This window comes from Otolemur garnettii, unplaced genomic scaffold (assembly GCF_000181295.1).
Source record: "Otolemur garnettii isolate 467f Iridium unplaced genomic scaffold, OtoGar3 scaffold00005, whole genome shotgun sequence".
Lineage (NCBI taxonomy): Eukaryota > Metazoa > Chordata > Mammalia > Primates > Galagidae > Otolemur > Otolemur garnettii.
The window spans coordinates 13,185,290-13,212,082 of NW_003852400.1; the positions used below are offsets into that span (position 1 = coordinate 13,185,290).

General features: G+C 34.5%; 1 protein-coding gene across 1 annotated transcript in view; it reads right to left on the minus strand.

The window, feature by feature from the left end:
- SEMA3D (semaphorin 3D) overlaps nt 1-17,732 on the minus strand; it is a 124,094-nt gene extending 106,362 nt beyond the window's left edge. The window contains exon 1 of the mRNA XM_023519160.1: nt 17,553-17,732. Within this exon, the coding sequence (XP_023374928.1) occupies nt 17,553-17,703 (151 nt within the window). The 5' untranslated portion in view covers nt 17,704-17,732. The remainder of the gene's footprint in view (nt 1-17,552) is intronic.
- Nucleotides 17,733-26,793: the final 9,061 nt, after the last annotated feature.

Below are 26,793 nucleotides of genomic sequence, written 5' to 3' on the forward strand. Positions count from 1 at the left end.
GGTTAATACATAGGTGACAAGGAGTCACTCCATGTTTTTAATTCAGAAAACTGACAAAGACCGTAACTGACTGTTACAAAGGCATGTCTGGCTAGAGTGCTCAGGATGGATGAGATCCGGGACAAGGGATGAGGAAGATTGTCCAGAAGTTACTCAACTTTTGTAGCCTCTGAATTGTGGCAAGGAGAGGAGAGAGATGTTTAAGAACTATGTATTTCATTTTTTTGTTGTGGTTTCTTTACTTATATAGTAAGGAAAATAAATATAAAGTTGATATAGTCATTTGCTTTCTTTTCCTTCGCCATAACCAATTCTTTTGGGTTTAGTTTCAAACAAACTTGACAAGGAAAAACAGCTGCAAAAATAACCGAGGGTGTTATCATTCCAAGTGATTTAATGTTGCCTTGTGACAATGCTAGCATCAAAAGGATTAAAGCATGCAGCCAAACTAAATAATTAGACTTAGGCATTACATATGAAAATTTTTCAGGCTGACCCACGTATTATGAAAAGACCTCGAGACAGATATTGGAACAGGTTCCCTCTTCCCCAATCAGCTTATCTTTCTTGCATTTCTGCCAAACCAAGCAAAGTCTTTTTTGTTTTCACAGAATAATCAACCAAAACCCAGAAACAAAAAAAAAAGGTAATTCCAGAGCCTGTCTTTTTAACACCTCAAGCTAAGATGCCTGGATTTCAGGAATCAGAAGTGGACGCTGGCTCTTCTGGGTGCAAACTCATGAAAACTGAAGACCAGTATTTCTGCAACACAATTCAGAGCTCTATTCTTTGTTTTCACCTGAACTGGATTTCTCAAGTAGGTGATTGTCCATAGTTTGTAAGCCTTTGAACTGGAACTTTATTTTGTTCCCTCGGCAGAAGGCTTAGTGAGCTGCATTACACATGACATTCAGAGGACACCTGCTCTGTGCTTGGTAACCAGTCTCAGCCCTTCTTGGGATCTCTAGATCCTAAAAGACTTTGTTCTATCAACTTAACTCTTTGACCTAATGCACTATAATCACACTTTCTAATGTTCCTTTTAGCACTGCATTCTCTATTTCCTTTTTCCCAGTTTGTAATCTCACTCAATCACACTTTCCTTTTTTTTTCTAGTAGCATACCCTTGAAAAATATACAATCTGATTATTTAAAAAATTAATGAAGCCAAAATATTATCATAATTTTTCTTATTTTAGGTTAATGTGAGTGTACAACTAGGTCACAATATTCCAATTTGTTAGGCAGATATTATTTTTCACTTATTCTACTTATTTGAATGTAGTGAAAATTGCACATGGTGGACTTTGATGGAAGGATGACACAGAGAAGGAGTTCTTGACCCACCGTCAATAAACCCCTATAGGCAACTGGTCCAGAGGATCCCAGTTCCTATAAACAATACACAATTTTCACACATTTCTGAAGAGTGCATGCATAGTCGTCACTAACATCTCTAGAGCTTTTGCCAAAAAACATATGGAAAACTGGATGCTTTCCTTATGTAGTCAAAAACCATAAATTAAAATCATTTTTCATTTGTATCATCAAAAAATGAGTCACTACTGGTGATGCCTGTGGCTCAGTGAGTAGGGTGCTGGCCCCATATACTGAGGGTGGCGAGTTCAAACTCGGCCCCGGCCAAACTGCAACAAAAAAATAGCCGGGCATTGTGGCAGGCGACTGTAGCTCCAGCTACTCAGGAGGCTGAGGCATGAGAATCTCCTAAGCCCACGAGGTGGAGGTTGCTGTGAGCTGTGTGATGCCATGGCACTCTACTGAGGGTGATAAAGGAAGAATGTGTCTCTACCAAAAAAAAGAGAAAAGAAAAAAAATGAATGACTACTCTCCTAAAATGTGACTTTTGCAGGTAATGACTGACTCATTGGAGAGCACCAGTTACTTTGCATATGCTGAAAAGACACTAACAAGTTTGACACAACTCTGCCCTGATGGGACATGCAGTCTAGTGGGGAAGAACTACCCATCTACTTGGGACAAAGGACAATGAAAGGTCTTAAAGTGCAGACAATTCAGTGTGTCTGGTAGTAGAATGGAACGAGCTTATCCATTCCTTTAGCAAGCCAAAAAGGATTCTTCAATTTTCTGCATCTTTCAACAAGTGTAGAGAAGCCAAATGAGTTGCTAGCATTAACCCTTGTAGTTTCATTTTGTTACAATTTAGTACATATCTAATAAACTATCATTCACTTATCTTCGGCAGCATGTGGTGTGTAACATTTGAGAACAACAGAAATACAGCATAAAACAATTAGCACTTTAAAATCTTAGTAATCTTGTTTCACTCACATGTTATCAATTCAATAAAGTCTAGAAAGGTTAAGTTCCAAATAATCCACGGGTGTCACTGTGGCCTGTGGGCTGTGTGCTAATTTTGTGAGGATTTTTTTTGCTTATCTGTGGTTTAGGATATCACAGATATATATATATATATATATATTTTTTTTTTTTTTTTTTTTTTTTTTTTTTGACAATCAGCTTTCATAAGTTAGTGCTTGTATTCAATGTATGGCCCGAGACCACTCTTATTTTTCTAATGTGTGGCAGAGAAAATAAAAGGTTGGACACCTCTCAGTAACCAATTTGTTCTTAGTGACAGAGTAGAGCCCAGCAACAATGAATCTCCCTCATTCTCACACAGATATGGCCCGATTTAAAAGGAGGGTTAAGAACTAGGTATTCCCTGATCCTACGTGAAATAAGATTTTGTTCTAAAACAAAAATTATTTGTATCTCTTTCTTAGTGTCCCTTAATACAATTGTTCATTCATCCTGCAGAAACATTTGACCTAATGGTCAACATTCTTCCTGTTCATCTCAAAAAGGAAGGGAGTGTTTAGTCATACTGAATCTAATAAATTTAGGATTAGGCAACACAGACTTCCTCAGTGCTTGACTGCTAAGTGAACAAGATCCCGTACTCTTGAAATACGGCATTTATCGCCAGAGATCCTAAACTGGGCAGAGCTGTCAGCTTCTCTCACGAAAGGCTGCATGGCTAAAAGAAGGTTTTCTATACCTTTTAAAGAAAAATACTTAAGTGAATTTTTTTTAAATAAAAATCTTAAGGCTACTAAAGAAAGAAATACATGGAGTAAAAAAAAAAATCAACTTTAGAGAACATCAAATTTCAGTCTAAGGAATAAAATTCCTCAGCAGAGAATCTAAAAATGATCCAGACCAAAGCCAGTCACCTTCCCCTGCCATTTCAGCTTATTCAGCACAAATTCTTGCCTCACCTGAGTGACTTTTTCCTTCAGGAACTGGCAGTTATATCATTCTGAGATTTCTTGCCTATAGTCAGATCTCTGGTGTGTTCTCTGACAAGCTATGTTGTTACCAGTTTGAAGACCATCAGTCAGTCTCCTTTCTATTCCTCCCTTCTCCCTAAATCCCTCTTTTTCCCCCTATCTCAGACTTCCCAGGGCTTTTTGTTAGGACTTATTATCTTAAGATCCACTCTACAGGGGTTCTTCAAAGCTTCTTCCTACATTTTTTAGAAATGTTTTGGCTACAGCTTTTTGTCCAAAGCAAGGCATGTTGATTCTTCCTTGATTTAACTTTAGGAAAATTCCCTTTCTGAAATGGGCCCCACCTGATTTCCAATAGCTTTTGTGAGGCTTAAGATCATATCAAAAGGTTTTGGTTACCAAGATACCTTACCTCCACCTGTGCACAAATGCCAATTAATCTCCACTTCTGTATACTTTGTAGCCACTGCCAACTGCTTGGATAATACAAAGCATCTAAAAAAAATAGGGGTCTGACCTAAAATCCCCGCAGAAAACTGCTGCAAATTTACAGGTGTTATCATTATTCTTTCCTGGGTGAAATATCCAGTCCTAACCTCTTTTCGTGCAAATGCAGGTCCAAATTGGAAAGAATAACAACACAAATCAAATTTTCATTTATTCTTCTCCAATGGAATGCTGGAGATCATCCTGTTCATTAGATCCGACAGAATATTATCTATGTCAATAATAAATCAAACTATATCACATAGGGCATCATAAATTAGAAACAAATAAAGCCTATTACATCATCAGATCTACTTCTTGCCTGGACAGGATGTGGAGAAGAGTGTGGCAATTTTACACTGTCACATTTCCCCCCACATCCAAACTTTTAAATCTCAGGTTTATTCTTATTTGGCTACCTTTCAACTGTAAATGCTCTACATAATCCCTCATTGTGAGACTCATAATTTTCAGTTATGAGTCCTTTCAAATTCATACTTGGAGTGAAAATCAGATTTATTTTAATTTTCCAAAGCTTTGCTATGGTAATTTTTTTTATTGATCTATAAAAAAGCTTAGTGTTATAAATATCCAGTTCATTTTCAAAACAGCAATGTCATGGTAGAATAAACCTCCTCAGAAAGAGTTGAGAATGGAATTCTCCAGAAGTTTCACTCTATTTTAACAATTATTTTCTTAACTCTCTTCAAGTGATTAGGAATTTCTCTTTTTTCAAATTTCATAGAATATTTAAAATTAAAACATCATGTCACAGAGCCAGGCGTGGTGACTCACACCTGAAGGCCAGCGCCGGTGGATTGCTTGAGTTCATGAGTTCAAGACCAGCATGAGCAAGAGCAAGATCCTTGTCCCTAAAAAATATATGGGTGTTGTAACAGGCCCCTGTAGTCCCAGTTACTTGCAAGGTTGAGGCAAGAGAATTGCTTGAGTTTGAGGAATTTGAGGTTGCTGTGAGGAATTTGAGGATGCCACAGCATTCTACCCAGGGTGACAAAGTGAAACTCTGTCTCAAAAGAAATAAACAACAAAAAAATAAAATAATATCATGTCACAAATACAAATAAAAGAGAAATTTTTCAATCAAGTATATATATTTAATGTCAAAAACTCAGAAATTCATAGCTCAATACAATATTTACTCTTGACTCTAATTAGCAGGAAAAATATAACAAGAGCTAATAAGTCCTCAAGCTAAGATCACTACAAATCAACTCTGCTAACTCTGCTTTACATTTTAATTGTAATTTTTAAGTAGTATAGCTCTTCTTTTTCCCCTACTAAGGTAGGGTCTTGTTCTATGACCCAGGTTAGAGAGCAGTGATGTCATCATAGCTCACAGCAACCTCAGACTTCTGGGCTAAAGCAGTCTTCCTTCCTCAGCCTCCCCAGCAACAGGGACTTACAGGCTTAGGTCACCATCCTCAGCTAATTTTTATATTTTTGTGTTGATGTAGAATCTCTCTCTTGTTCAGGCTGGTTTTGAACTCCTGGTCTCAAGTGATCCTTCTGCCTTAGCCTCCCAAAGTACTAGGACCAAGGTGTGAGCCACCACACTAGGCCAGATCAGTAGTATAACTCTTAAGTATAACTTAAAAAATTACATTTTATAACAGTATTAATTTTCAAAATTTCCTATATGAATTAAAGGCAAGTGTATGTAAGTAGAAGCATGTAAAAATAATATTCAAAGGGCACCGTGAGTAGAGTCATGGTTGAGAAGTCTCAGGCCATCGGTATTTCCAAGCATTTGAATGTGCTTCTATTTTTCAAATAATATCCTCTCTCTTGATCTTATGAAATTTAAAATAATTTGCTAGAATATTTTTTTAGTTCCTCATGCTGGGCACTTAATATAACATATGATCTAAAACTGAATTTCCATTGATTCAGGAAAATTCACTTTGGCTTTTTATTCAGAACAAACAGTTCTAAATCATCTGTAAAAGTTTCCCTACTTTTTCTTCAAATGAGGGTCCTCTAATCATTTGCCCAAGGAGTAGAATCCAGGTAGAAGTCTGCAAAATATTTGCACCAGAATTCCCAAATATACTTCCAAGAGAAAGATTAGAAAATAGCATCATAGAATATTGTTCCCTTTAATTATGGGTGGTATTTATAGAGTATAAAAGGAAATAATGTTTTATACTTATATGTTATCTTGTATAACTGATGACTTCAACAAAGGCATCTACAACCCCGCCATCTTCCCCATGTGTTCCAGTTCAGAATTTCCCACAGCCTTCTAGGTATCGCCATTTTTCTTCACAGTCATCTCATCCTACTGTTATTAATTAACGACTTTGGTTATATGACCTACTCCAAAGGCTCAACAATTCAGAATCACATTTAGTTTTGCTTCCTTATTCCCTTACTTTTCTTTCTCCTGTTCAAATAATTGATCTCCATCAAACTTCCCTCACACCAAAATCCAGCTTATAGATTCTATCAAGCAAATACTCTGTTCTCACTCGTCCAGTAGTTATTCCTATTGCCAGGCAGACTAAGATTCAGATGAATACTCCTCTAAATTATTGTAACAGGGTTTTAATCTACCTTGTTCTACATGCTCTCGCCCACCAGTCCCTACATAATGCTGCCTATAGTGCTTTCCCCCCAATCACAAGTAAATTAAATCACTATCATTATTAAAATACTGCAATGTCAGGTTTCACTTAATTCAACACATTTTAAGCTTTCTCCAGTGCTCAAAGTGCAACGTCCTACCCAAATTCTTCTAAATTCTATGATGTGTTTGGTTTTATTTACACCATAGCCCCAGTCTTTTCTTCGTTGCTGGGTGTGCTGATTTTGTTCCTTAATAAGACTAGTAGACCCTGCAAAGAATAATGTCTAAGTCCCTGCTGTATTTAAGACCTGCTTCTTGCAATAAGAAATAAAATAAAGATTTAACTAATGATTTTTCAAACGAGTGATTCTTGCATGCTTTGGTTTATCTAAATTCCATCTAAATGAGGATTTATGATGACCTTATTAATAATTTAAAGAAGTTAATGTACAATTTAGAGACCCAGTGGTGTTCATGCTTTGCAGTCACAGGTGTTCCTGCTGTGATCACTGCATGCTCACATGGATGGGAGCATCCGCGGAGCATTGCTTTGCAGGGTTTAACGAGCATTTGAGGATTTTGTTTAAAATATTGATTTTTGTTTTGAAGTCATGGAGCAGACCCAAGATGTCAAATAAGTTTGCAAGTTTTGCTGATACTACTAGCTCTTGACTCAAACTTTGAGAAGAAAGGCGAAAAGCTAAAGTACAGTGTGGCCTGTGATCCTCAGCTCACTTGCATTCAAGAGCTGGATTCTTTCTTTCTTCTCAACATTGGAGTTTTCCTCAAATCCTTAAATCATAGCATGCATTAAATTATACAAGGTGGCATATTTTTTTTCCTTTATTATTCTAAACTGGTCCAATTTGTCCATCTCTAACTAACTTATTCCTTAATTGTTAATGGGTAAATGGCTTGCTTAGTGTGAAACAATGATATAGAAAGTTTTACCCCTTGGTTTTCTCATACAAAGAAGGGAAATACATCCATTTAATATGCATTAGCTTTGGAAAAAAGTTGCCTAGACGAGGATTTGTTGTAGACTTCATTCCAAGTATCTTTGCTGCTGTCTGTAGCAGCATTCTACCTAAGGTGTCTTATTACAATTATAAAGAACGTAAATGTTGTTTACATCTTCAAAAAATTAAAAATATATTATGTTGGCTCTCTCTTTGAAGTTTCTCACAACATCCATTTGGCGACAACATCTGAGGTGCTTTCTCATATATTATGTGTACTTGGGTTCTCAAGAAGAACCTCATTTCCAGATGAGAAACCCAAATTTGGAACAAGTAATTATTCTAATGGTGCATAGATAGTTCATGTCAAAGAGCTCAAACCTATTTAGGTCTTCAAATTATAAACCCCATCACCTATTATAGCCATATTTCAATGTTCAGCATTACTTAGCAAAACAAGATTCTTTTTCAAAAGAGCTCTACTTATGTTTCCACTGAATGGACCCAAAGACAAGCTCCCTTCTGTTGCTTCTTCCAGTTCACCCCTCCGTTGGGATTAGTGAAATATTTATCTTATTTTCTAGACTGTGCCGGGCTCATGATGGATTTAGTCAAATAAACCTCTTTATGACCATCTTTATAAGTAAAAAGCACTTTAGTTCTAATTTATGCCTCTTTTGAATTAAAAGGATTACAGAGGCATCTTTAAAGACTTTTACAAAAATGCAAACTGTATATTATTGGTCCTTAAGAAACCCGAGAGGCATCTGTCAAATTTTCTGTTAAAAAAAGATCCAATGACATTCCATTTAGAATTGTCATAAATTTCTTTTATACTGAAGCAATCTGACTGTGAAAATTCCTTTAATAAGACTCAAGGAATTAAAGCCAAATTTTAGGTAAGTTAAGTTATAAAACGAGCAATTGCACATAAAAACTTTTATCTTCTCAATAATTTGTAGAATAGTAAATTAATGCATGTAGGATCCAAGAACGTTTTCAACCAAAAAATATTTGACTGGGTTTAATTCTAGTAAAAATTGAAAAATTGCTTTCACTTAAACTATGCCCGTTCTAAAGTCCTTTCACATTAATACAAAACCAAAGACACAAGTGAAGTATCTCAAGGCCTAGCTCTCCTTTCCCTGCCTGGAGGACATGGATGAAACTGTAGACCTTAGTGATTTTTATCTAACTACTTAATTCCAGGAAGGCTCCTTCTATAGCACTTGCATGGCAATATTACATCATATGTTACTCTATATTATTGTGCAAATTCCACCACTCTATGAACCACTAAAGATCAGTCATGTTTAGAGCAATGTTAAACATTTATATACACTGTTAAGAGTTTAATTATTACTGAACAGAAGGTTAGAAGCAGTTAAGTTGTAGCACAAACACTGTTGAACTAAGAAGCAATAGAGTTATAGCCCATCACTAGATTTTTTTCACTTATAGGATCTCTTAGTTTGAATCTTTGTCTGTTCAAAATCTCATGTTGAAATTTGATCCCCAGTGTTGGAGTTGGAGTCTAGTGGGAGGTGTTTGGGTTATAGAGGCAGATCTTTCATGAAGGGCTTGGTGCCTCCCTGCAGTAATGAGTGAGTTCTCACTTTATTAGTTCATGTTAGAGCTGGTTGTTTAAAAGAGGCTGGGTACTTTGTCCTCCCTCCCTCTTTCACTACTTCTCTCATCATGCAACACACCCACTCGCCCTTCATCCTACAACTCCATTGGAAGCTCTGTGAAGCCCTCACCAAAAGCAGATAGATGCCAGTACTGTGTTTCTTGTACAGCTTGCAGAACTGTGAGCCAGATAAAATTATTTTCTTTATAAATTGTCGTGTCTCATGTATTCCTTTATAGCAATGCAAAATGGGCTAAGATTCTAACTATAAGGTTATTATTTAATTTTTCTGGAGTTTTGTTTCCACATCATTATATATTAATCTAAACACATATAGTTCTTACAACCTGTATCATTACCTCACACTTGAACATATTCCTCCTTGAACATATTTTAAGATGTATTTAACCTCTCTTTTCTTCTAGATATCAATTGCCATTGATAATGAACAAGATGTAACTTGTTACACAAAATAAGCTACTTTTATTAATACATAGGATGCTTAAGAAAGGAAAAAACTGTATTATCTTTGCAAATTTGTAATACTCAACTCACATTCAACTTAATCAATCCCCCAAAAATACACATTAACTTCCACAATTACAATAGGTATTCATTGAATATTAAAATATGTCCTAAAATAACCTGTTTTTAGGGGAAAATTATCACCTCAATACTTTCTCCAATAATGTATACATTATCCCACGTCTCACCTGCATTGTTGACATGGTAAATATGCTATTATCTCTCCCATTAAAAAGAAGTCTTGATCTCATCTCTCTGTCAATGTCACAATTATAAAACAATTCCTTAAAATAATTATCTACCGTCACTGTCTCTAGTCCCAGGTGCTCAAGAATCCATCCTACCTAATAGATTTAGCTCCCACAATTGGATACTACTCTCATCAAGGTAAACAGCGATCCCTTTGTTTTTAAATTGAATGTTAACTTGTAGTTGTCGTCTCTCTAGATGCATTGACCAATTTCAGCACTGCTGATCATATCTTTCTCTTTACTTTCTTCCTTTAACTTTGTCTATACTGCAACTCCTGATTTTCTCCTGTGTTATATGTGGGCAGTTCTTTTTAGTTCACTTTGATGTCAGTTCTCTTTCTCTGATTTCAGAACTTGAGAGTGTTTCAGAATGGAATCCTTTGAATTCTGCTCCATATTTAGAGTCTTGCAATTTAAAAAAATTCTATATATTAATGGTCAACTTGATATCTCCAATGGATGTCTTCAAGAACTCCAAACTTACATGTATTCAAACACTTTCTTTTTTTTTTTTTTTTTTGAGACAGAGCCTCAAGCTGTCCCCCTGGGTAGAGTGCCCTGGCATTACAGCTCACTGCAACCTCCAACTCCTGGGCTTAAGCGAGTCTCCTGCCTCCACCTCCCAAGTAGCTGGGACCACAGGCGCCGGCCACAACGCCCGGCTATTTTTTGGTTGCAGCTGTCATTGTTGTTTGGCGGGTCCAGGCTGGATTTGAACGCGCCACCTTAGGTGTACGTGGCTGGTTGAGCTATAGGCGGTTGAGCTATAGGCGCTGAGACTATTCAAACATTTTCTTGGAAGCTTGCTTAGATACCTAACGGCCTTCTCAAACAAAATACATCCACTTGATTTTTCTCCAGATCTACTTCTTTGATGGTATTCCCCACTTCAATCAATGGTAACTCTGTCTTCAGACCAGAAAACCATGGAGCAGGGTTAGCCTCCTGCTATTCATCCCTTCAGCAAATCCTGCTGGCCTACGTTCATATCTTCTTCTGTCTCCATTCTTGCAATTTGGCCCATAGACTATCACATCTCATGTGGATTCTTACAATAGCCTCCAAGTTCGCATCTCATTTCTCTGATTTCTCTCTTTCAGTGTATTCTCAGCACCAGAACCAGAGTGATCCTCTATACTGAGACTCAAATCATGTCAGATCATGCTCCAAATTCTTTACTGGGTTCCCATTACCACTCAGACTTAATGCCAGTAGTAGAGGATCTAATCCCTTATCCCCCATTAACTTGATTTAATCAATTTCTTTGTCCCGTCCCACTGTTTTTTAGCCATACTGTCTTCTTTGGAATCCTTAAACATGTCAGAGACCCTCCACCCTAGGGCCTTTGCACCTGGTGCTCTTCTTGCCAAAAATATTCTAGACATCTGCATGGCTTGCTAAGGTAACCTCTTTAATAATTCAAGAAAATGTCATTCTCTCAGGGAGTTCTCTCTTGACCACCAGATTTGACTACTCCCAAATCAACCTCTTCTTAGCTCCCTTTCTAGATTCATTTTTATCGATCGTATTTACCAGTTTCAATCTCACTAAATAATTTATTTAAGTACGGTCTAGTTATCAACACCATGTAAACATAAACTACATAATGGCAAAGACTTTTCTCTCTTCTCTTTCCTGATATGTTCACTAGTTCCCAGAATAATGCCAGAAACATAGTCATCATTCATGAACTATTGTTATGAACTATTGACAGTTGAATTCCAGATATACAATGAAACTATCCTCAAACTTGTAACCCTATGTAAGCTTCAGTCTCCTGTGTATCTGGGACTACAGACACACACCACAATGCCAGGCTTCTTGCTAATTTTTATATTTGTCTCATCTTCTGGAGGTTTCCAAACAAATAACATTACAACCATTAATGTTTCCTGAGTATAAATATCACTAATGCATACCAGGTCCTTATGATCATTATGGGATAGAAAATATGTACATTATTGTGACATTTAAGTATATCATCCTAAGAAAATATTTTTACGCTACACCATGAACTATAAGCCCAGTTTAAGGGACAAAATATATGTAATAATCAGCTAACACAAAATCTGGAAATATAGAATATCCTGACATAATATTTAGATTCACTTGCCTATGAAATTTTGATTATGAAGATAAATTATCACAATGGTAATACACTTTGTAAAAAATTAGTTTAGCTAAGAGTATAAAATCATATGAAAGTCAGTAAAACTCTTTTGATCTTCCAAAAAGTTCATGTGGTCTTCTTCAATCCAGTTAATTTTGACAATCAAAAATCATATAATCAGGTTTAGTCAAATATCAACATGATGCTTCTAGAAATTTATTTACTCTGATAGGTAAGTGCCCCAGGGAAGAAATACTTAATGTCTATAATCAGAAAGACAGGATTAGGAATCCAGGAACTATGGTGCCTGGGGTGACCCAGGAGTTGAACCATGAACTACTTTGTGATGTAGGCAAATTCCTCAATCTCTTAGTAACTCACTATCCTCAAATATGTAGAAACATCACCACATGGTGGTGGTGATGATAAAATGAGATACTTTATAATGAATCTCAATGAATAATGTCTATTATTAAAATTTATATGCAAGTGGGATTTTTTTTTTGTGTGCATTGCAACCTTAACATTACAAAAACCAGACAGAATTTCCTTTTTTTAATTTCTTCAACCCTTTTAGTTTAAACTTTCCTTATCCTTTTTAAAAATTATTTTTGGCTATTCTATTTCCTTTTTTTTTTTTTTACTTTTGAAGATACATTTTATGTAAAGGCAAATGGACAGACCTTACATGTGCAATTTAGTGATCTTTGACAAATCTGTACACTTGAGTGATCCACACCCTTATGAAAACAGGGAACCTTTTCATAATCCCAGAAAGTTTCATCTCCTACTCTTTCTAGTCAACCCTTTCTGGCTCTCCATAAAAGCAACTCTTCTAATTTTTTTTTTTTAAACCACTGATGAGTTTTTCTGCTGTAGAACTCCAGATAAATAGCAATCATATTTTTAATACCACAAAAAACTGCTCAAAACTTTCCAATGTTGCAATGTTTGCAAGCTCAAACTGTTCCACAGATTGCCCAATATTCAATATTGTCAATGTTTCTTTTTAGCTATTCCAATAGATATGTAGGAGTGTTTTACTCTAATATTAATTTGTATATACCTAATGATTCATAATGTCTAGCTGTTTCATTTTCTTTCTGGTTCTTTGTACATCCTCCTTTGTAAAGTGGCAGTTTCAACATTTACCCTGTACAAATTGATAATTTGTTTGAGATACATACTGAAGACTTTATCAATTTTTTTTTTTTTTTTTAGACAGGGTTTCACTGTGTTGCACTCATAGAGTGCTGTGGCATCACAGCTTACAGCAACCTCAAACTCTTGGGCTTAAGCGATTGTCTTGCCTCAGCCTCCCAAGTAGCTGGGACTACAGGTGCCTGCCACAACCCCCAGCTATTTTTTTTGTTGCAGTTGTTAATTGTTGTTCATCTGGTCCAGGCTGGGTCAAACCCACCAGCCTTGGTGCATGTGGCAAGCATCATAACTACTGTGCTATGGGTGAGCCTTGTTTGAGATATATTCTGAATTCAAGTCTTTGCTTACATATAAGATTTTTTTTTTTGGTTTCTTTTTAATTTCAAAATATTAAGGGGGGGGCAAATGTTTTTGTTACATGGATACTTTTGTAAATGATTAAGTTGTAGCCTTTAGTATGTCCATCACCAGACTAGTGTTCTTGGTACCCAATAGCTTATCAGGTATAGATATAATTTTTATGAATATTTTATAGTTTGCCTTTTCTTTTTTCTGTTCCCTTTCTTCATTAAGAGACATCATTGTGTTTTTGGTAAGCAGAATTTTGTTTTAATGTTGATAACATTGGCTCGGCACCTGTGGCTCAAGTGGCTAAGGCACCAGCCACATACACCTAAGGTGGCGGGTTCGAATCCCCAGCCCGGGCCCGCCAAACAACAATGATGGCTGCAACCAAAAAATGGCCAGGCGTTGTGGCGGGCGCCTGTAGTCCCAGCTACTTGGGAGGCTGAGGCAGGAGACTCGCTTGAGCCCCAGAGTTGGAGGTTGCTGTGAGCGTGATGCCATGACACTCTACCCAGGGGGATAGCTTGAAGCTCTGTCTCAAAAAAAGAAAAATTTTTTTTGATAACATCTAGTTTTAAAAATTTTATGGCTATTTTTGTGTGTGCCTTTAGAGGTTGCAAAGCTCCTATTCTATCATTTATTCTAAAATGTTTAGAAAAGAATTTTAGCTTTTAGCTTCAGGTTTATGATCCATTCACTTTGAATCACTTTTTTGTGTGAGGTCTAGGGTAAGACTGAGCTTCTTTGGAGTTTTTTTTGTTGTTGTTGTTGTTTGTTTATGTTTTGGTTTTTAAAAAAAATTTTTTTGAGACAGATTATCACTTTGTCTCCTGGGTTATAATGCAGTAGCATCATTATAGCTCACAGCAACCTCAAACTCTTGGGGCCAACAGATTCTCCCCAGCCTTCCAAGTAGCTGGGACTACAGGACCATGTCATCATGCCTGGCTAATTTTTCTATTTTTCAGAGAGACAGGATCTCACTCTTGCTTAGGTTGATTTCAAACTCCCAGCTTCAAGCAATCCTCCCATCTCGACCTCCTAAAGTGCTAGGATTATAGGAATGAGACCCAGAGCCTGGTCAAAATTCTTTTTTTATGTATTGTCATCAAGGTGTTTCAGTATGATTACCTGTCCACAATGATTTGCATAGTGCCTTTTATATAAATGAAGAGATTATATAAATGTAAATTGTGGCAGATTGTATTTTATAAAGATATCCATGATACCTCCAATGCTACAGCTCCTTGTGTATGTGATGTACAGTTTATATGCTTTCCTCTTGGATTGAATAAGGCTTTATCACTTTTCAACCAATAGAATAGCCTGGAAGTAATGCCACATGACTTCAGAAGCTTGGTCAAGAAAGGTAATACAACTTCCTTCTTGTTTATTGAAACACATACACTTGAGGTCTGAGTTGGCTTTGAGGAAGCCAAGAATTTTTATGTGGAAAGGCTCCCTGAGATTACATACAAAGAGAAGTGTTAGCCAGCTCCAGATCCATACTTTTCCACTTTCAGCCATCATCTGACTGCAACGCCATTAAACAGCGCAAGCCAGAACCACCCTGCTGAGCCCTTCCCAAATTCATCAAAATGTGAGAGAGATAATTGTTTTACCAAGACACTGACTTTTAAGGTGACTTGTTATACAGAAATAGATACCCAAATTATATTTTAGTTTTAAGAATGAGCAATTCCATAACAAAATCCCAAAAGGTATGGCTTTAAAGATTATCGTGTTAAACAATAGGCTTATAAAAACTTCAAAGAAATTGTGATAGCCACAAAGAAAGCTCAAGAACTAGCTGGGCTTTTCTCAAGGAGCTTTGTAGATACAGCTTTAGTTTAAAGGAGTGTATTATAGATGCATGAAAAATCATAGAGTTTTTTGTATATTGGATGGCCCCTATTTCTCTGTGTTTAGTTTGCTCTGCTACCTCCAATTTGCAACCTGGATAGTGAGGTTTTAAATTCAGATATATTTTTCATCTCTAGAATTTCCATTTAATTATTTTTTATAGTTTTCACTTTTCTGCTGATATTCCCTGTTCATTCCCTTTAATAATATTTTCTTTTAAACCCTTGAAAATATTTACAATAGATGTTCTAAAGTCCTTGTCTGCTAACATGAACATCTGTATCACTTCAAATTTGGTTCACATTAGCTGTATGTTTCCTTCTTATCATTAAATTTTCCTGTTCTTTGTATGTCTAGTAACTTTTGTTTTTTTTCTGGACATTATGGGTACTAAAGTGTTGAGGATATGGTTGTTTGCATTTTCTTACCTAATGAACTGTCAAGTTTTTTTTTTTTTTTAAATAAGAATGTTTAATTTATTGGCAGATCATACACAACCTTTCAAGGAAGATTTTTAAGTTTTAAAGGCAGAATTGAGTATGCTGTAGAAATAGGGTAGCTTAGATCTTAAAATTTGACATTTGAAGCATGTTGTCTGTGTGCCCAAGGTGTTTGGCAAGGTCTTTCAATTCTGGTTGGGCAGAACTCTCATCTCTCTTTAACCGCCAGAATATCAGCTTAGCTCACAAATTTTCTGTTTGGCCCAAACCTTTTTCAGCTTCGCCCTTAGATGGTTTCTTTCTCCCATCCCTTTTAACTATTGCTCAATGTCTAAAAGTGGTTGCTTCATGTAGTTTGTACATCTGCATAGTTGTTTAGGACAGAAGGTATGATGCAGTACTAATTGCTCTGATATGGATAGAAGCCTTGACTTTACTTTTTATTTGTACCCAGTACATTACCATTACTATTAATGTTCACTTGAAGCCAAGAAAATTTTAGCAGAATGACATATAAAGGAATATATACCTAATTAAGAAATGAATGACAACCAAATAACCAAATATAAATTTAAATTATTGATTAAATAAAAAAATAATCAACTATGTATTATAATAAAGTCAATGCCCCTGGATAAAAATCTTATTATAGTTTACCAATAAATATACTTCAAATTTAAGTGACTTTTATACATGTGTGTACATAAATTTCAAAAATAATATAAAATATCCAACTCTTTCATACATGAAGTATAGATTTCAAATGAATACCAAGAGATAGAATATGCAGAAATAATGTCCTAATTTCACTTTTATGCATGACATTCAATTAGGTTTATTACTGATATTCAATTTGGCTATAAAATGTCACCACCCAAATCAGAATATATTAAAATTGCCAACATAATTTTTACCTGCCAAGTTCAAAATAAAGAAATTTGATTTCCCCTCTATACCATTTGTCAATGGTTTATACCATTACTCGAGGTATTAATGAAGTCCAGAGTACACCATAAAAAAGAAAACAAAACCATAAAATAAAGCTCTGGGAGTAGAACTTAGACACGCACACAAATGGCTGCCTATAACTCTTACAAATTTTGCTTTAATATTAATTTAAACACATAAAAATAATTTGCTTAACAAATTTCATTTTCTAAAAAAGTTTTTCATGTTTTCATATTTTAAAGCTTTAACATTTTCTATCTCCTTTCTCTTTCTTTTTTGACAGAGTCTTATTTTGTCCCCTTCAGTAGAGCGCTGTGATGTCATAGCTCACAGCAACCTCAAATGCTTGGGCTCATCCATCCTGTTGTCTCAGCCTCCCGAATAGCTGGAACTACAGGTGCCCACCATAATGCTGGGCTATTGTTTTAGAGGCAGGGTTTCACTCTTGTTCTCACTGGTCTTGAACTCCTGAGCTCAAGTACCCACCTGCCTTGGCCACCCAGAGTGCTAGGATTACAGGCATGAGCCACCATGCCTGGCCCACACTGTCTATTTTCTGTTATAAACATATATATACTTGAGGTCATAAAGCTATCTTAGTATGTTAATATTTTTGGAAGATATCTTTCCTGTATTTTTTTTTAAATTCCCTCTAAATATGAATAAAGTAATTAGTAGCAGTAATGTGAGATTAGTTAACAGTTTTCAATTGTCAAGGACTTATTTGTTTTAATGTAAAATGATTATAGCTTTTAGACCAAATTGATTATCTATAAATACTGGGCTGAAAAGTGTACTTGACTAGCTTTCGTATCCTTTCTCTCACAAAAATAGTCTTTATATTCTATCATGATATTTTTATTAACTACACCAATAATCTAAACATTTTACAGCAGTAACTCATTTGTAAATAAAAAGTGATTGAAGAGATATTCAAAAATCTTAATAAACACTATAAAATATTTACATATTTACCTTTGTAGGTTAGCTTGAGTCGTGGAATATTTTGCTTGGAAGTTCCAATGACTGGAAGAAACAGCATGGGCATGCTTAGCATCATCAAAGCAAGAAAAAGGTGACAATCTTGGCTTCTGGACTTTGGTCTCTCATCTTTTTTAGAATTCATGATGAAAACAATGCTCTCTTTCACACAAGGTTAATCTAAAAAAAAAAAAATAAAATTAGGACTATTTAGACAGCAATTGGCATATTTTCCTGGGGTTATTAAATTATAATTTTCTGAATGTATATAGATTTTAAAAAATAGTATTTCCTTCTTTCTTATTTAGCTCATACAGAATTATTGCAGAGGAAATGAATCAGAACTGAGTAATAAAATTTAGGACTGGCATTACTCAGATGGAGAAATGAATGCACCGGAAAAAAAAAAAGAAAGAAATGAATGCACTACTAGAAATTCAACTATTTTGTTAATGACTCTCTCTTCCTCTTCTAACATTTTTGCAAATGCAAATGTGGGAAGAACCAACTTTCCCATAATTTGATGAATTCTTATTTCAGATACAAGCACTGGTACAAGCATACTCTCACTCCATATCATCCCTAGAGAGAAAGCTGTCATTTTGAGGGAGTTTTCTTATTTCTGATTTTAAAAGTTCACTGAAATTGGGGAAATTGGATAAGATCAGAGCAGGGCCACCCGCATAGATGTTAGGACAGGGACAATGCACTCTTACCTCCTCCCTATCCTATTCCACATGAGGCAGCATTGTTAGAAAAACAAATAGTAAAATATAAGAGTTGATATTGGGGAAGAAGTGGTTATTAATAGGTTGCCATAGATAAGCAGATTGAGTTGTTTTCCTTAAGATGTGGAGTAAATAAAAACTGAACTAAAAACATAACTGAAACTAAAACTAGTAATAAAAATTACTTTAATACTTATTGAGTATATGTACCAGATGCTTACCAAAAGGTGCTTTACATAAATCAAATGATTTAATCCTAATGATGACCAAGGGCAGGTAATTATTTATCTCATTTCAGAGGTGAGGATACTGGGGTACCTAGTGCAATAGTTCTTCGAAGGTCACATGGCAAGAAGAGATGGATCAAAACAACATATAATCAGGACTTTAGCCATAGTTTCTGCTTCTTCACATCTAAGGTTTTGGCTGCTTTTCATTATAGTACAATCAAGTGACCTTAAACTCTCCATAGAGTCTTCGACTTACCTTCCTTCTCCATTGACTTAGTGGCATTTTTCTAGGAGATAACTCAGAGATCATAACTGGATATCTTGGTTTTTAGGGAGGATTCAGGATGTATGTGATACCTGCTTTAACTGTGTTCAAATAATTTCTATGCTTTCTTGGGGATAGGCTTAGCCATAATAAAAAAGTACTAGATTTTAAGTAATTTTCTAATTATTTAATATTCAAAATAAATATTTTATGTGGATACAGTATAGTTTTCAGAAAAGATCTAATAAAAGGTACACTTTTCCCAGGCAAGATTAATTCTTCAATGTATTAAAATGCCTCACCAACTTTGAATATCAAGATTCCAATTATGATAAATCTTAGAATTTCAGAAGTTAAGATTAATCTGGGAAAGTAAAATAAGATCAAATTCAAGGTATATTTAATTTATGTTTATGCAGGACAAACATAAGGTTAGACTTCAAATTTTGTTCACTTCTTCATAAAATGTTGAACACAAATGCTTAATAAATTATGTTTTCACAATTACAGAGTATTTTCATTACCCTCAAAGATACCTATACAGATTGCCAAATTATTCTTTTTGTATAATCAGTGAATATTTAATTCTTCTTTAAGAAGTTTACTGCATATGCAAATAATGAAATTGATTAAGGATATTTTCTTAAATATGCATATTTCACATATTTTATTCATATTTACTTGACATTTTTGAAGGTTTTGCCTAATTAGAAATAATTTGAGAAATATCAGGAACATCCTTCTGCCCAAAAGTTCTCTTGAAGTTTTTAAAATTTCAATTGTTCATATTTTAATAGTAGTCACCTCTAAAGGTCTCTGCATAACCTATGTGAAATAATGTCTAAAAAATTATATTATTTGAAAATGAGCAAAAGACATATTTACATTATTCCCAGAAAATACTCACTTTAGCTGATCTATAGAAAATATTTATAAGATTAGATTTGAATTATGTAAGTTTTAAATTACTTAATCTCTAAAGAAATGCATTCTTGCAACTTTTTAGTTTGTCATTTATACCAGAAAAAAACAAATGTATTCATTGACTTACAGATTCTCCTCAAAAATGTACTGCTCTTATGCAAATACCATCATAAATTTTATATATTCATATTTTTATATATGTATGCATCTTTATGTAGCTTGTGATATTTGAACACATAAAATATATTCTTATCAGTCATTACCACCCATACCCAATCATCAATCATTTATTAAGATGAAAATATATAAGATTATTTTATGAAAGAGGTGGTTGATTATAAACAAGTAAAGCTCCATAAAATAATTCTAAAATTTGGATATTTATGTGATACTGTAGAAGACAATCCAAAGGAGCATCAAATAGTTTTTAACAAAATAATCCTAGGTTCACAGAGGACAGAGAAAGAGGAATAGAAAGAAAACAGAAAAAGTTCCAGAAAACAGTGCAACCTGGTTATGTGCTCCTGAACAGCAAGGCTGGCGGCGTGATAGACTTGGTTTGATGGCCATGTGAAGGAAGAAAGAGAATAGCATAATCCATAAGGTGGAAGAGCGGAGACACCAAAAAGGAAATTGAGCTAAATTTTCAGTTTGATCATGTCTGTTCCGGTCCTCATATATTATCACTCAAAACAAGGCATCACTCCATATTGCCTTTGAAATTCAATCACACATGCTGGAAGCAAATTCATTAGTGCTTCTCTAATCCCAATTCCCTGTTCCTTTCACTTTTCCCTGTATCCACATGTTAGCAGACCCCTGGCATCCTATTCCAGGCAGACCTACAGCCTCAACATACAAACATGTGTTCTTCCTCCCACCATAACCTGTGAAAGACAAATCAAATGTAAAGAACTGAGTATTAAATTTCTCATTAGGCTTAGCTTTGCTCAGCTTCTGGACATGTGAAATACTACTTTTTTCAAAATGACATATAACAATGCATGTAATGGAATCTATGTTTATGTACATAAGCAAAAGAGAAGGAACTTTCCATATGTGCATTTTATTAGCAATAATGACCTCAGTACAGGACATTTCCTGAGAATTAATGACTGGTTGGGGTTAATGGCCCTTGGCTATGTATTGAGATATCTACTCCTCCAACTGGTCATTAATCGCTAAGACATGCCCTGTGCCTCCAACATCGTAAGTTAACAAGATTGATGTTTTAGTTTTCAGTGAACAGTAGTCACACTGTTCCTTGTAACCCAACTCATTAATATTGTTAAATAAGTTAAAAATCAAAGCACTGCTTTCTTTACTACCACAACATTCTGATAAGTGCCTCCACGTGCTGAAACATATACTAAGGGGGAGGAACAAAGCGGAGCTAAACTCCTAAAACTGCTATAACTTTTCTTAAATGTTAAATATTTTTCTGCTATAAAGCAGTCACTCCCTATGATCTGCTGCTCACATATGATTCTTTGTTTTTCTTCCCAACAATCCTTTGAATTCAATAGTTAATCTTTTAATTGAGATAATTTATGGGCTAAATGTCTTGCCAACAAACTCTGCACTCAACTATTGATATTTTGCTCTCTTCCAGTGTGTGTTTGGGTGTGTGTGTTTTGTGTGCACACACAAGTGTGTGTGTTCTGCATCTGGGAGGAATTACGGAGAGAAGTAGGTGTGATTTAACCCAACGTGGGTGGATAGTGAATTGCATAGGTTACACTGCATGCTACTGTCTGTAACAAGCTCGACCTGGAGCCAATTAATGCATATAATCTATTCCAGATGTTCACTGGGACAAATAGCACTCTGGGGGATCTTCAGATGTAGAGCCAATAGGGAGTGTTCTGATTATGAGAGATTTTTACACACTGTTCCACTAAATCACAGATCTGAATGCATAATCTGCACTCAAGAAGACCTTGTGCCATTTCCCTAGGGAACACAAAGAGCCCAGAACTCACTGGACGGATGGTAGTGTGTCACACATTTTATCTGAGGAACAAGACATATAAAATTTTATATGGGAACTTCATTTATATGTCTTCTTTATTTATATCCATTTTTTCCCCAAAAGCCATTGAGACAAAATAATGTACTTTTAGTGTAGAAAAATAGCTTCTGCACAGGGGACAATAATCAGAATCCTCAATAAGGCTTCACATGTGAAAACCTAGAACACTTAGATATAAAATTTTTTCTTAGGTATGCAGGGGTGTGTGTGTGAAAGAGAGAGAGAGAATTCTGGAAGGGTGAGAATGAAGCCTAGATTTTTTAATCTCATAAGGAACTATTTGTACTTCACATCTTAGTGGTGCATGTAACATCATTTGAAATATTTTTTACTCAACTCAAGACTTGACACAAGGAACAGTAACTATTCCCAGATTAAAAGCAATATATGTATAAACTTACTTTGGCTATTGTTTGATAACATGACTTTCCTATAGGGTGCCCAAGGCCAATCAATTATTGATAGCATTACTTGCTGTCTTGACTTTGGACAGCAAACCAAATTGTAATTATAGAAAACATGGAACGCTTGAAAGCCAAAGAGGCCATATCAATCAACAGAGAAGAAGCCTCCTGGTTACAGAGGGTTATTGTATATGCCATTGATCAGGTGCAGTAATATCAAAGCGGGATGCAAGTTGTGTTCAAGAAGGTCCCTTGGGATAAAGCTTAGAGTCTTAGAATTTTCACTTAAATTTATTTCTCTTCACACTTTCTAAATTTTTCTTTTGTGTATTTTCTAATCTGTGTGCATAATATTCTACACCTTTAGCACAGATAGGGCTATGCAATCACTGCTTAAGTACATGGTCCAATTAGTAATGAGTAGATTTTATAGGGTAGCAACATTTCATTGAAAGACTTTAGTTGTCCAGTAAAGGAATTTCCTTTAGGTATCATAAATTCTCCCATCAGTTCATATAGTCCAATGGATTCCAGAAGACCACCTGACTTTTCAAAGATCATAAAGAAGAGTCTTATATTTGAATAAATGTTAATCTACTTCTTAATGTCTTTATGATTATAGCCAACCATATTTTACCACATGTTTAAACTAAATACAGATGTTATTAATAATTAGTGTAGCGTTTAGCTAAACTATTTATCAGTAAAGATAAATTAGGGTAAATTTTTTATTTTGCAAATTATGGTAGTTTGACTATAACGTTAGCATTTTAAAATAAATCTAAAGCATAATGTTATATAAATGTCTCTCAACAAAGAACCACTGTTAACATGTACTTGAGTTTGCTTTCTATATTGCTGTGTACTTATAGCTAGGTCAGATTATTTAGGCTCTTTCGCCTAAAGAATTCAATACAGAATAATATAATTGATTTCAGAATATATATATTAGAATTAGTATTGTTGGTGTCTTTATTTCTTTTTTTTTTTTTTTTACTGGACCTAATAGTAATAATAAAACAATGTTTAAGGTTGTAAAGAGATCTCAAAGAAATCAAGTGCCTCTAAGGTTCAAACTGTTCAAGTAGTTAACACATTTACATTAATATTTCTAAAACACTATTGTGAATAGCTTTATTAATAATTTATCTCATATAAATTTGTTGATAGTTGGCAATGTGTAGGATCAGAGAAAGTACTAACAGCATAATCAGAGTTGGTCTCTGTTGAAATTAGATTAATGCACAGTCCAGAATTTCAAGACTTTTTGCTTTTCAAATTCTTATGTTCCAAGGAGTATTTTAACCCATGCTTTTTTTTCATGACCAACACAATCTCATCACTCACACCTTAGAATTCTGAAATATGCTTTTTTATTCTGATGAAATATTATGTCAAAATTTTAATGTCTACCTTTTTATTGAAAACATTTTACTGGCTGTTTTATAAAATGTAACAGCATCCACCTCAAATATTTTGTAATGTGTCCCTTAGGTTTTTATTTAATAAAAAGATTAATGAAAAAAGCAGAGTAGCAACTACTGCAATTAAGAAGGCAAAAAATTATATTTTCTTGAAATAATAAAATAGGAATTTATTTATATTTATTATTCAAAAGTTCTTAACTCTATTTAAGCCCTTTTATCTTTTAGAAATGTCATTATTATCAAAACCAAGTGATATTTTAGCAAATATTCAAAATTGTTAATTTATTTCTTTCCAGAAATACACATTTATTTATTAATTTATGTGTTGAGTTCTATCTCCAGGAAAGTTTTTCTGAGATTTTATAATATTTATCCAACATTTTTGCTAGTGTGGGCAATAAATAGTTTTTAATCTTAAAAAATGATTCTTCAAGGGCAGTGCATGTGGCTCAAAATAGCAGGGTGCTGGCCCCACATACGGGAGGTGGCGGGTTCAAACCCAGCCCCAGCCAAAAAAACAAAAACTAAACTAAAAAAAAAAAATTATTATTCAGGCTCGGTGCCCATAGCACAGTGATTACCAGCAGTTACTGTGCCAGCCACATACACCAGGGCTGGCAGGTTCAAGCTGACCCAGACCAGCTAGGCAACAATGACAAGTGCAACAAAAAAATAGCCAGGCGTTGTGGTGGGTGCCTATAGTCTCAGCTACTAGGGAGGCTGAAGCAAGAGAATCACTTGAGCCCAAGAGTTTGATGTTGCTGTGAGCTGTGTCGTTACAGCATTCTACTGAGGGTGACATAATGAGACTCTGTTTCAAAAAAAAAAAAATTCTTCATAATAAAATTTATAGAATATTCTTTTAAAATATTAATTTAGTATACATAGTCTGTGTATACAGCATATAGAGGTTCTTAGTTGCCAATTTGTAAAATTTATCAACCTACTTATACAAAATGATCTTTGGATAGGAAGTAATATTCAAATAATTTACACTAAATTATAACATAGATTTATATTATACCTATTTAGAACTTTAAGGCTCTAACTATTGGAAACTAGTAAATAATGATGAATTAATTAAATTATGTTTTAAGGCATATGATATAGAACAGTTGTAAGGATTTTCCATAAAAATCTTAATTCTTTTAAGAAAACAGACCAAAAAATGCCATCAAATTTACCAGAAACTCCTATATTGAACAGCAATTTATTTTAATCTAAAAACAGCATTTAGCATGAAAAATATGACTTTACATTTCATGTTCACATAAATTCTCCAAGAATGAACTTTGAGATCAAAACACTGATGATTACTTAAGGGAATTCCACATAGTCATTTGTTTAAAAGAAAAAAATGTGTAAACACATTGAAACTATTCTTTCTTTCTTTACTATTTAGTGAAACATCTCAGGGAAATAAAAAGTTCCAGTCACTGAAGTATTCCATCTGCATAGGAGAAAAACTTAGATCCTTTACTTTGTAAATGTAATGATACTTGAGAATACAATTGGCAGTGTGTGAAAGGACCTTTGCCTCATAAGAACCAAGTCTTCATATTATATTTGAATATCATGACGTTTGACACAATTCAGCAACTAATTAACATTTTGAATTCAACAACTGTTGTATTGCTTATGCAAACAAAAAGGTAGCTTTTTTTTTCAACAAATAATTGTCCAGCATTCTTAGCAGTAATAGGTTTCAATGATCAACGTTTGTATTTCTAGTGATGACGTATGTTCATGGATATTTATCTCGGTTTAAAATGCTCTAAATGCAATTGTCCCAATCCATTTGTATTTCTAATTATATCTTTCTTAGGAGAATATTATAGAATCAGTTTGCTCATGCTCATTGTTGGGGATGCTGGGTGGATCTCTGGAAGATAGTTATTCATAGCAGAAATAAGAACTTTGTTGCAAATGACCTCCCAGCTACAGTCAGGAATGTAGAAGTTCCTAACCCTGACCCAGTAAATATTCCTGCCTGTGTTTTGGCTCTGCTATTGAAAAAAAAATAAAAATAGCTTTTAAAACAAACTTATAACTTTTATAAATAAACTTATAATTTTTACTTTTGTCCCTTATACAACTGTAACTGCTAAATTTCTATTACCAACATGCATAAATATCCCCATCTGTGGCTTCTATAATGCTTCTGGAACACGCCAGAAGCACAGTGGCAAGGTCAGGAAGCACTCTTGCACAAAGCCCAGCTCTGCCACTGGCTTCCTATCTACCTGGGAGGCAGTTATTTAATCCCACTGTATCCCATTTATGACATCTGAAATTGTGGATAATAAGAGTATTTAACTCATTTGTTGTAAGGATGAAGAAACCATGACGTAAAGCACCACACCATGCTTAGTCCACAGTAAGTGACCCGATGAATACTAGCCATTTTAAAATGATTGCATTGAATTTGTATTAAGTTTATATTACAGCTGTATTTAAGTACAAGAGCAAATTATGGTTTCAAAGCCAACTCATAATCACCTGAGAGCATGCTTACATTTTATAATGCCTACAAAATACAGCTTGAGGAAAATATTGTTTACCAATGGAAGCGATGGTTTGAATCTGATTATAAAGGATAATACCTGATTGGGTCTGAAATGCCTTGGCTGTTACTCATTTAAATTAAACAATGTATTTTAAAGAGAGGGAAAATAGCTAAATATTCAATAAAAACTTCTTATAAAGCTTTAATATCAAAGTATAATAAACATTGTTGGATGTGTGTTAAACTTGACTTTAAGACTTGTACATGTTTTTAAAAGATTAAAAGAATTAGGCTTCTCTTGGTGTCTTTTCCAGAAAGAATTTTAGCTTGAAAGGGAAAAACAGAAAATTTCAACAATTTTTTAGATGCCATGAAATTCAAAAAAAATAGTATATTCGATGCTACGTGCAAAGCATACCAATAACATATGTGCACAATTCAATATATCTTTTGTATTAAATATTAAAACATTGTATATTTTTTATTTTATGTATCTTACTAAATTCAGGGTTCTATTTTCCATTCCCATCCATAGCCTTTATTTTTAAAACTGTTATAAAGATCTTTTATGAACTCTTATTTGATTTTTTATTTTTAGCTTTCTTTAAACAAAATATTCTGCCAATTATTATGTCATTGTCATGTAGACTTTACATAAATTATATTTTATTAGTTGCTGACCCTCTTTGAACATATGTGTAGGATTATTTCAAATAGTT